Source organism: Conger conger, chromosome 9, assembly GCF_963514075.1.
Source record: "Conger conger chromosome 9, fConCon1.1, whole genome shotgun sequence".
Lineage (NCBI taxonomy): Eukaryota > Metazoa > Chordata > Actinopteri > Anguilliformes > Congridae > Conger > Conger conger.
In genome coordinates, this window is record NC_083768.1 from 39,052,034 (window position 1) to 39,062,398 (window position 10,365).

The following is a 10,365-nucleotide window of genomic DNA, read 5'->3' on the forward strand; positions in this document are numbered from 1 at the left end:
ATGAGAGAATTGTGGGACTGGCTGTCTTTTGGGGGTGACCCCTTCCATTTTGGTACAGGTCAGCTGTTTGATAGTGGAAATCTGATCTGAGGTCAGTCTGAGGAGGACTGACGTGACTCAGCAGCTGGGAATGTACTGCCCCCATGAGTCACGGTCAAGTATCGTCAGGAAAGAACGGACGACGGGGAGAGTGAGGGGAGCATTCTTTTTGGCTGACACACACATTCCTCACAGAAGCCCACTTCCTGGGACCATCACAGACTCCAGCTGGAGAGACAGGAGTAAAGAAAATGGCTAACGGCAGAATGAACAGAGCATTTCACAATGCTCATCGTTCCTACAGCAGCTTCAGTCCAGAACCTTGCACTTTTCAGACAGACACGGGTACATGGCAAGCCAAGATGGACTGGATGGCCTGCTCCCATCATTGTGAATTATGTTCTTCTGTTCGAGATGCAACAGTTGTTAACAGCTATGAAACTGGCTGCTGGCTTCACCCTGTTGTCTTAACAGCTGTGCTTGCTTGAGGCTTAGCTTCTGAGGAGGAACCCATCCAGGGCCAATGGCAACTTCTGATTATGAGTGGTGGAATGCCTCAATGTGGAGCTCCTCCTAGTGGTAGCTTGCGATTAAACTTACCTTTCTTTATAACTGGGGTTTCTTGTGGGCGCCTTCCATTCAAATAGCATGAATGTCTATCTATGACTGTTCAGGGTTCAGGAATTTAACCCTGAACACTGCAACCAAACATGAAGTGAATCAGTCAGGGAGAGGATCTTTCTTTCTAAATTTGGGCCATTGTTCTCGACATGAACTTCTTTCTCCACCTTGGAAAAGACAATACAGGGAATTATAAAACTCTCTTGGACCTCAGAAACAACATCCTACTGTTGATGATCGCCGACTTAAAGAAACACTTGCAAGTCGTGCGTTATTTAGTCTGCCAAGATTTATTGAAATAGAATTTGAGAATACTCAAACAAAATCTGTGTATTTACAGTAATCATTACATTAAAATCAAATCAATTTTTAAATACAAAAAACATAGAAAATATGGCAGAAAGATCAGATTTGATAACCATTGTCTGCTTGAATGAAATTGAATTTGGACTCCACTGCCACCCATTATCGAATCCAACCTGGCACCTCAAAAACAATACCCAAGCTTCATATGTTGGGTGGAGACAACACAGCCAATTGACTGTCCTTTAACTGCTTTTCAAGGCCTGACTTCATTGGCTCAGTCTACCCAGACCCGAGTGTACAGTGCACTGGATAGACAGGGATCAGGGAGCCCTAGCCATAGCACCTACTGCACTACCAGGTAAATAGGCTCAATTCAACCAATGAATTAAGGTCTGAATACATAGGATTAACTAGGTGTGTCTGGGTGGGAAACCTTCCCTGTTTAGAAAAACTGCTTTCCCTTGCTTTCAAACGTCGAAGCTGAAAACAAACTGAAGGATATCTGATTATAGCCCTTCACGACTGATGTCGTGTAGCTTTTCACAACTCCAATGACGTCATATGCCGATCAGCTTCACCACCGATTTGCAACCACTTTAAACCAGTATTGTATCTTTGTCTTGCCCAAATTCCTGCACATCGTCATCAGTTACAGTATCTGAAATTAGTTTACTAAAGCAAAAAAACTAGAAAATAAGAAGCATCCGAAAGTAACACTGGAATAAATGCATTACACTGGGTTGAAGCATCCTGGCTAGACTGAGTGTCACTCCACAGCAGTGTTCTTCAATTGTTCATACTGCGGCACCATACCCCAGTGTTCAGGCCCCTTCTCTTTACCCTCAGCTCCTGCCGTACGCCGCATGCCGTAAGGGGGGGCTCAGCATTGTCAGTCTTGCTTGCTTCTCTCCTGCTCCTCGAACTTGTCTAAGTCAAAGGAGAAGGGCTTGTCGTAGCCCATGAGGTGGTTGTAGTCGTGGGGCAAAGCGAAGAGTTCGGGGTTGACCAGCATGGACCTCCTGTTGGCGTAGAAGGTGGTGAACATCTTGCTCACGCCCGGCACGGAGACCTGACTCTGGTGGAACACAGTCTTCTTCTCTGCCAGCAGGGCGTTGTAGGTGACGGCCGTGTAGGTGTCCATTTCGTGGTTGTGGTACAGGCGCACCACGTAGCCCTTGCTGAGCAGGTGGAGGAGCACTGGGGTTATGAAGGTGAAGAGGCCGATGGTGCCGCAGACGGCCACCTGCAGGGCCAGGCTCTGGACCCCAAAGCCCGTTTTGAGGAGCACTTGTGGCATCACACACATGCTGAATATACTGGTGGAGTAGGAGAATAATTTCACACCTGGAGAGAAATCAGTGAAACAGCACATTTCAGGATACATGTTCATGGGTGTTATATTTAGAGCCATCCACTTGCTACACACACATAGGGGTGGACAGAGTAGCACCAACCCCTTTTCCAGCATTATCTTAGCACTTTATTGTATTAGCACTAGGGACAATTTCAGCATTGTCACTGACTAAAAGTGCACTACATTGTCTGTAGTACTGCTAAGCTAATTAAGCTGTCTGAGTGTTTCCTTTTGCATATCACGTTGGACAACTACACGTGAAATCATTGCAATACAAGGGGCAACAAGAATAATAGCAACAATTGTTTCAGTCATCTCATATTTTCTTCCATTAAAAAGCAGTAAGTAAAATGAATCCATTGTTACCAACACTATAACAAGAGCAGCAAAAGGTACTGCAGGAACAGACAAAATAACCTCCTGAAAATACTACTACTGTCTGTTCAAATGAGAACGAAGAAAAACACAATAAACAAAAACTTGATTGAGGCAGAAAATACCAAGAACAGCTTTAGCCAAGCTGCCCGAGTAAATCAGTGTCCCTTCCTCAGAGTTGCTGGAAGAAGATGAACAGAAGCAACGCAATGCCTTGTGTACTGGAGATGACTGGACCTGCTAAGAAAAAGAACAACTGACTGATACTGATACACCAGATGTTGCAAAAGCAATTACTCGTCTGCGAAAAAACACAAAATACAGAATACCTTATTTATTGAAACGTTATTAAAGAAGGGTCTTCGTGTGACTTGTAGCAGACTTCCCTGATACTTCAATAATACACATGCGTAAGAAGACTTGGTCCCACTAACAGGCGATGCATTCGTCCGATGAATTTTTGACACCGGACATATAACCTTACCGATATGGCGGGACTGAGTGAGAATCGGCCGAGATTTTAAAGTTGATTGTACGCCACGGGTTATATATAAACAAAACATATTGCTGTGGTATGTAGCTAGCAATTAAGCGAGTTCGCTCGATAACGACGACCCAAAAACCTCGAGGACAGACTAGATTACACAGGAAGTTAAGTTTGAGTGGTACGTCAGTAGAATCCGATAGGTGGGAACAAATTCCCCTTATTTTAGGTTCTGGAGTTTCGTGATTTTACAAGGCCATTAAACAAAAATAGTTTGATACTGGGATGTGCTATCTAGCTGCAGGTTACTGGTGTGAAATATCATTAATTATGTTTTGTTCAGAAGGTAACATACTTTATTTTTTATTGTAGCCTTTTACAACTGTGCACGAGGAACACAAACAGGCCAAAACAATTTTCCCCCACGGAAATAAAATGATGTGTGCTCTTTTTAGAAAGCTTCCTGTCGCTCGATCGCTTTTAGCAGAGCAAGTCCGCAGCCACCGGTCTTGGATTAAGTGGTAAGAAATAAAGCGACATAACGTTTTGAAAACATCTGCATACTACCTTTTTGCATGTTTATTTTTATTGGTATACATTCTGAGTGGATATGTTCAAATTACGATGTTCTTGAAAAGGCTATTTCGCCGTTTACCTAGCTGGCGAACAGTTTGCTGGCTAATGATTTCCACGAACAGGGGCCTGTCCAGCTGTCTTGTCCGGCTAGCTAGCTTACTGTTAGCTAACTAGTAGTAGGTTGTGTGGCATTGTTGTTTTAGAGACTGGTTGATTTGTTTTATTTAGCCAATTGCATTACATTCGTAGCTAATTAGCTAGACAGCTAACTTTATCTGGCAGCTACCAAACGTTAAGATTCGAGTTAATCACTGTTAATGTTCGCTATCGTTTTGACGACGGTGCCAGAAAAGTGCTTTGAGGAAGTGAAGTTTTCACACTTTTGAGATAATGTTGGGTAGGGTGTCTTGTTGGCTTGGATGAGTCAAACCGTTAGGAATTCGCCTGGAAACCCAGTGCAAGCTACAAAATAAAAGTAAATGCCTTCGACCTCGGAACATCCCCGAAACACAACAGTGCGTACGCTGAAGGACAAGTTGATTTTGCCATTATCTTGATAATTATCATTATCTTTTATCATTATCTAGGAATCTTGAATATGAATATAACCCGCTTTTTCAATCCCATAAGACGAAATCGGTGGCTGGTAACCCTAAATTACCAGAGTGTAGGGTAAGCACGAAGACGTTATATTGCAAACTTATCATGCAAATGTAACATGACTCACTACCGGTGTTGGGGAGTTACGAGCCGCCTTAAGTGTTGTATTATAACATAACCAGTGGCCTTACCCATTGCACGATATAACAAAATCAGCGCTGCACCCATTGTACTATAACAAAACCAGTGTTTTAAACATTGTACTATATAACAAAACCAGTGCCTTGATCATTGTATTTTGACAAAACCAGTGATGTAGCCGTTATACTATATAACACCAGTGCCTTAGCCGTTGTAGTAACAAAACCAGTGTCTAAACCTGTTACATTGTCTTGGTTTGTTATTTGATTAACATACATTTTAAAATTAGCCAATGTAGTGGAAAGTGATGGGGCAATGGTAAAGCTGAAGAACTGCAAAATAGGTTTCTATGGTCCTCATCAGTCCAGTCCAGTCATCATCTGACAACATCTGGCAACATCAAATTCCCCATCTCCACTGCTCTGTCACCACCTCCCTTCGACCTTCTGCCAGTGCTACCTCAGCCCTTCTCTGGCTTCTGGGAAGTGACCCATGGGGAGGTTGATCAAAAGATTAAATCTTCAACATGCCTCAACCCTCTCCCGACCATCTTAACACAGATCCTGTGTCTTTGCTCTCAATCCTCTGATCACACTGGTTGTCAACCGGTGCCTTCAGTCTGGCACTGTTCCCCCTGCACTCAAGACCGCCATTATTACCCTCCCATCTCAAGCAACCCACCCTGGATTCAGAGGTTCTGGCAAATTACAGGCCAATTTCCAACCTTCCCTTCCTTTCCAAGGTGCTGGAAAAGTGGTTGTTGCACAGCTCCAGGACAACAACCAAATTGAGAAATTTCAGTCTGGTTCCTGGCCAGCCCATAGCACTGAGACAGCACTATTAAGGGTAGCTAATGACTTGCTGATGACAGCACATGCAGGCTCTCTCCTTATCCTCTTGGACCTTAGCGCAGCGTTCAGTACCATCGACCACATCATCCTCATTGAATGCCTCCCAAGATCCCATCGGAATCTCGGGAACAGCCCTGAACTGGTTTTATTTGTGTCACCATGACAGGACGAAGTATGTCTGCCTTAAAGGGTCCGGCTCCTAGACTCACAATGTAACGTGGGGTGTCCCACAAGGGTCTGTCCTCGGACCCATCCTGTTAATTTTATACATGCTTCCCCTCTGCCGTGTCATCAGCCAGCATGGCATTTAATTCCACTGCTACGCTGATGACACATAGCTTTGCAGTAAAACTGCACCAAGTCCAATGGCTGCATGCGCACTGCTTAACACCTGAGGAGACAAGAGCCTGGATAAAGAGAAACTCAGACAAGCATCCAGAAGCTCCAGTATATTCCAAACGGCGCTGCCAGGATCGTGATGAGTGTGGAAACACCACTCTATCAGCCCCATGCATCTCTGCATTGGCTCCTGGTCACCTACATGTTTACGTTTTAAAACCCTTCTCTTGACATTCACATACATGTATGGGAATGCTCCCCCCACCCCCCACCTCACGGAGCTGCTGACGAACCTAAACCCCACTCGCCCTGTCTTTGGAATGTACTCCCTGACCAGTTGGGGGTGCCCCAGTCCCTGAGCGGTTTCAAAACCAACCTTAAAACATACCTTTATAGGAAAGCTTTCCTTCAGCTGTAAGCCCCCCACCCACTGTCTCTCCTGTGTCAGTATGTCCTCGTAGTGTTGTCTCTTCATTTATTTCTTCTTTTTTTGCTGTACATTTTAGATCTTTTCTGTAGAGTTTTGAGATTTTATGCTAAATTAAAGGCGCATTATAAATTTCAAGTATTACAATGATAATAATGATATGTGCCTGTGATCAAATTCAGCCAGCATGTCGCCAACATTCCAGAAATTGTGGCGCATAGTAGTGGATAAATTCATCAAAATATTAATGGGTCATTCCGTGAAATCAACCAGAGGTGTGGGATTTGACCACTACAATTTTGCTCGAACTTTGTGTAAATGTTTTTTTATCTATTTAATAAAGAATATCCATTAATAAACCATTAGCCTCATGGATTTGTCGTTCTAGAGGTATTATCTTATATTAGCAGTTGGGTGGTACCTAAAAAGTCACTTGAGGGAAAAACATGTCACACACAATTTTCTGTCTACTTTCTGATTAGTGAGGTCCTGTTTCAACCGATCAAAATATGCAAATGCATTACAGTATCACTGTTAGAACAGGGGAGCAGTTAATCTAATCTTTGAAGTCGCATGAAGGAGAACACATTTAATTAGCCCTGTTCCAGTAGGGCCTGATAAGACGCGTTTCCTTCACCACTCAGATACTTACGCTTTTTGGTGAATTTGGCGGTGACCTCGACGTGGTAAGTTTTCATTCACAGCTGACCTGTGTCATCTGTGGGGTCTACAAAGTCATCCACCTAGTGGTTCTGATGTAGTAAGCCATCTAATATTGGGAGGAAAAAAGCCAAGTGCCATGATTTAGCATTTATGAATGACCATAACTTTTTGTCTGAGTGGTATTGTGAAAATCGGAATTGATCATTAGAAAATAGGCAGAATTGTCAGACTACACGTTTTCAGGCTTTTCCCAGCTGATGCCAAAGATATAGTGCTCCAAAATCCCAATTTCCTCACAGGAGTGACCTTTTGGGTACCGCCCATCTCTAGAACGACAAATCCAATGAGGCTAATGTTTTGGATTTGGTATTTTATTGAATATATAGAGCAAAGTTTGAGCCGACTTCAACTCCCACACCTGTGGTTGATTTTTCACGGAATGACCCTAATCCACTTATGACACTGAACTTCATATGGATACTGTGGCTTTGAATTATACCTTTTAAAAAAAAATATATTAATAATATATATTTTTTTGCTTTCCAGGAAGAGAACTGACTTCAAATAACAATGGGTTAGTATTATTCCATTTAAAAACACTCATCTCTACAGAAAGGAGGGGCTCTATTTGAGAAGAGAAGTGACCTTAAACAACTATATATTGCATTTAAAAAAAGGCTTAAATCAGAGCAATTGTTAGTAATAAGTAAATACTCTTGATCCATTTAGTTGATTGACACGTCAAGCAAAAACTGTATATCCTAGTGTGGTGCTGATGTTTAAAATCAGTCCACTGTCATGACTTCTGTGATGAGTCAAGCCCTTTGCATAGCTTGTTGGCAGATTTTTTGCATTCCGCCAGGGTTTTAATGGACTGTGATGTAATTGCAACTTTCAGATGGTGAGGAGAAGACCTACGGTGGCTGTGAAGGGCCAGATGCCATGTATGTCAAACTGATCTCCTCAGATGGCCATGAATTCATTGTGAAGAGAGAACACGCCCTGACGTCTGGCACTATCAAAGCTATGCTGAGCGGTCCAGGTAATCAGCCAGATCTGACTCATTTTCTTTATATATTATTTAAATATCTCTTTGTCTCTTAAATTCCTCTTGCCATTATTTTAATCTTGTGCATTGTTTTTTTTTCATTTTGTGATTGGTGATGCTGGAAAGGTTTTGTGCAAATAAAAAGTCTTTATTATACTGATGCTCATGCGGCTTAGTAGCCTTTTGCTAACATTTTATTTTATTTGTCCATCTTTTGACCAGGCCAGTTTGCTGAAAATGAAACCAATGAAGTGAATTTCCGGGAGATTCCATCTCACGTCCTGTCAAAAGTGTGCATGTACTTCACCTACAAAGTCCGCTACACCAACAGTTCAACAGAAATCCCAGAGTTCCCCATCGCTCCGGAGATAGCGCTTGAGCTGCTGATGGCTGCAAACTTCTTGGATTGTTGAGAATAGCAATACACAATATCACAAGCTTAACATTTTAGGATTTATTCTCCATTCATGTTCTTTTTTTGTATTTATCTTTTTTGCCCTAGAAATAGTAGTATGATGTTGTTTGCTGTGTAAATTCTGAATTATTTTATTTTTTATTGTTTTTCTTCCATACAAGGTTGCCTGTTCCCCTCTAATGCTGCATTACTATTATTGCAGTCAAGACTTTTATTTTGGTATAATAAAATGATTTGGCTGCCACCTTGTTTGTTGCTGAATGTCTAGACATCTGTCTCCTGAATCTGTCTTAAAAGAGCACAATTGATGTGCACAATGTAACCGCATTATCGCAAGCATTTGTTTTTGTTTATAAATAAATATTGATTATCAAACCGGACACCAATGTTTTCATTTAGTGGGTGAGATGTGTATCTTCCCAAGAGGCTCAATTTGGTTGATGAATTGGCTATAAACTGCAGGACATCTTGGTTCAATGTCAGAATGAGTAGTAAAAGTCAATGTTAGTGAAGAAAGACACCTTGAAAAAACATTGGAATATTGCAACCTATATTGTGAGTGCTATTATCCATATGGGAATTGAATATTACTTTTGATGGAGGAATTCACTCATATCACAAGACCATATTTCATTTAATTATTAAAAGAACACAATCTAATTATTTTAGATTGGAAAGGGAAATGAAGATCGAATTAGAGTTCCTTTCTGTTTTTATCTGTGTATTTATTTGTAAGGGACAGTGATAGAACGCTGACATACTTGCTGGGCACAGTGTATATGTATATAGCTACACTTGTGTTCAAGAAAACAGCAGTACAACATCAGTAACCTGATGAACCACTTATTAGTAGTGGTGATATTTCTGCATGGCAAATACTTTACTTGTAGATAATAGAAAGTTGTAGTGTAATAGAAAAATGACAGACCCAACTGTCATGACATGCATGCTGCTTGTTTTGAATAATGGACACATTCATTGAAAGGGATGTGTTCAAAATAATAGCAGTGGAGTTTAATTAGAGAATGAATTAATTCTGTGAAAAACAGGTGTCAATTTTTCCATTATTAAGGAAGAAGGGAAGCAAATGTTTCACACATTGTTATAAAATATATTTCCTTCTAAATTGCTAAGTAAAATGGGCCACTCCAAACATTGTTCAGAGGAACAGCGTCATTTGATTAAAAAGTTGATTGGAGAGGGGAAAACGTATAAAGAAGTGCAGCAAATTATAGGATGCTAAGCTAAAATGATCAAAATGGCAACAAAAACCCGAAACAAGCGGAAGAAAACAAGCGACTACTGTTAAAACGGATCTAAGAATAGTCAGAATGGCAAAGATTCAGTCATTCATCAGCTCCAGAAAGATCAAAGATGATTACAATTACCTGTAAGTGCTGTTACAGTCAGAAGACGTTTGATCTAAGCTATCAGGAAGAAGCCCCCGTAAAGCACCATTGTTGAAAAAAGGGCATATGTAGAATCGGTTATGAGAGTAAAATTGTTTTGTTTTCAGGTCTAGTGGTCGTCGGCAGTACGTCCGACGACTCCCAGGTACTGAATTCAAGCCACAGTACACTGTGAAGTCTAAAATAAATAAAAAAATAAAAATAAATGAAGCATGGTGGCGCAAAAATGGTATGGGGTGTTTTTCATACTACGTTTTTGGTTCGTATACCAGGGATCATGGATCAGTTTGAATACATCAAAATACTTAAAGAGATTATGTTGCCGTATGCCGAAGAGGAAACGCCCCTGAAATGTGTATTTCAACAAGACAACGACCGCACACACGTGAGTAAGCAAGCAACATCTTGGTTCCAGACAAAAAGGATTGAGGTAATGGAGTGGCCAGCTCAATCCCCGACATCAACCCCATTGAAAAACTGTGGGGTGACATTAAAAATGCAGTTTATGAAGCAAAACCCAAAAATTCACTGGAACTGTGGAATGTAGTTCATTAATCCTGGGCTGAAATACCTATTTCTAGTTGCCAGAAGTTGGTTGACTCGATGCAACGCAGACGCGCAGCAGTTATCAAAAACAATCGTTATGCAACTAAATATTAGTTCAGTAATTTAAAGTGAAGTTAAGTTTTTTTTTTAACAGATTAATATTCATTTTCT

At 41.2% G+C, this 10,365-nt stretch overlaps 2 protein-coding genes across 3 annotated transcripts; one reads left to right on the forward strand and one right to left on the reverse strand.

The window, feature by feature from the left end:
- Positions 1-931: 931 nt before the first annotated feature.
- tmem70 (transmembrane protein 70) lies at positions 932-3,381 on the reverse strand. 2 transcript variants are annotated; one of them, XM_061255674.1, is made up of 3 exons: positions 3,025-3,381; positions 2,821-2,932; positions 932-2,310 (listed from the first exon to the last, which is right to left on the reverse strand). In XM_061255674.1, the coding sequence occupies exons 1-3, from the start codon at positions 3,256-3,258 to the stop codon at positions 1,856-1,858; spliced, it is 801 nt and encodes a 266-aa protein (XP_061111658.1). In that variant the 5' UTR covers positions 3,259-3,381; the 3' UTR covers positions 932-1,855. The 2 variants fall into 2 exon arrangements, with proteins under 2 accessions (XP_061111658.1, XP_061111657.1); XM_061255673.1 differs by having other exon boundaries at positions 2,821-2,935.
- A 247-nt stretch (positions 3,382-3,628) lies between these two features.
- On the forward strand, positions 3,629-8,614 carry elocb (elongin C paralog b). Its single transcript, XM_061255675.1, has 4 exons — positions 3,629-3,700; positions 7,323-7,350; positions 7,675-7,818; positions 8,047-8,614. The coding sequence occupies exons 2-4, from the start codon at positions 7,347-7,349 to the stop codon at positions 8,235-8,237; spliced, it is 339 nt and encodes a 112-aa protein (XP_061111659.1). The 5' UTR covers positions 3,629-3,700; positions 7,323-7,346; the 3' UTR covers positions 8,238-8,614.
- The last annotated feature ends 1,751 nt before the right edge of the window (positions 8,615-10,365 follow it).

Excerpts from the sequence above, each read along its gene's own strand:
- tmem70 (XM_061255673.1), bottom strand. The coding sequence starts at position 3,258 with ATGTTTTGTTTATATATAACCCGTGGCGTACAATCAACTTTAAAATCT. Across the intron at positions 2,936-3,024 it reads ATAACGTTTCAATAAATAAG|CAGGTCCAGTCATCTCCAGT; the intron begins GTATTCTGTATT and ends TCTTTTTCTTAG. Across the intron at positions 2,311-2,820 it reads CTTGGCTAAAGCTGTTCTTG|GTGTGAAATTATTCTCCTAC; the intron begins GTATTTTCTGCC and ends ATTTCTCTCCAG.
- elocb (XM_061255675.1), top strand. Across the intron at positions 7,819-8,046 it reads AGCTATGCTGAGCGGTCCAG|GCCAGTTTGCTGAAAATGAA; the intron begins GTAATCAGCCAG and ends TCTTTTGACCAG.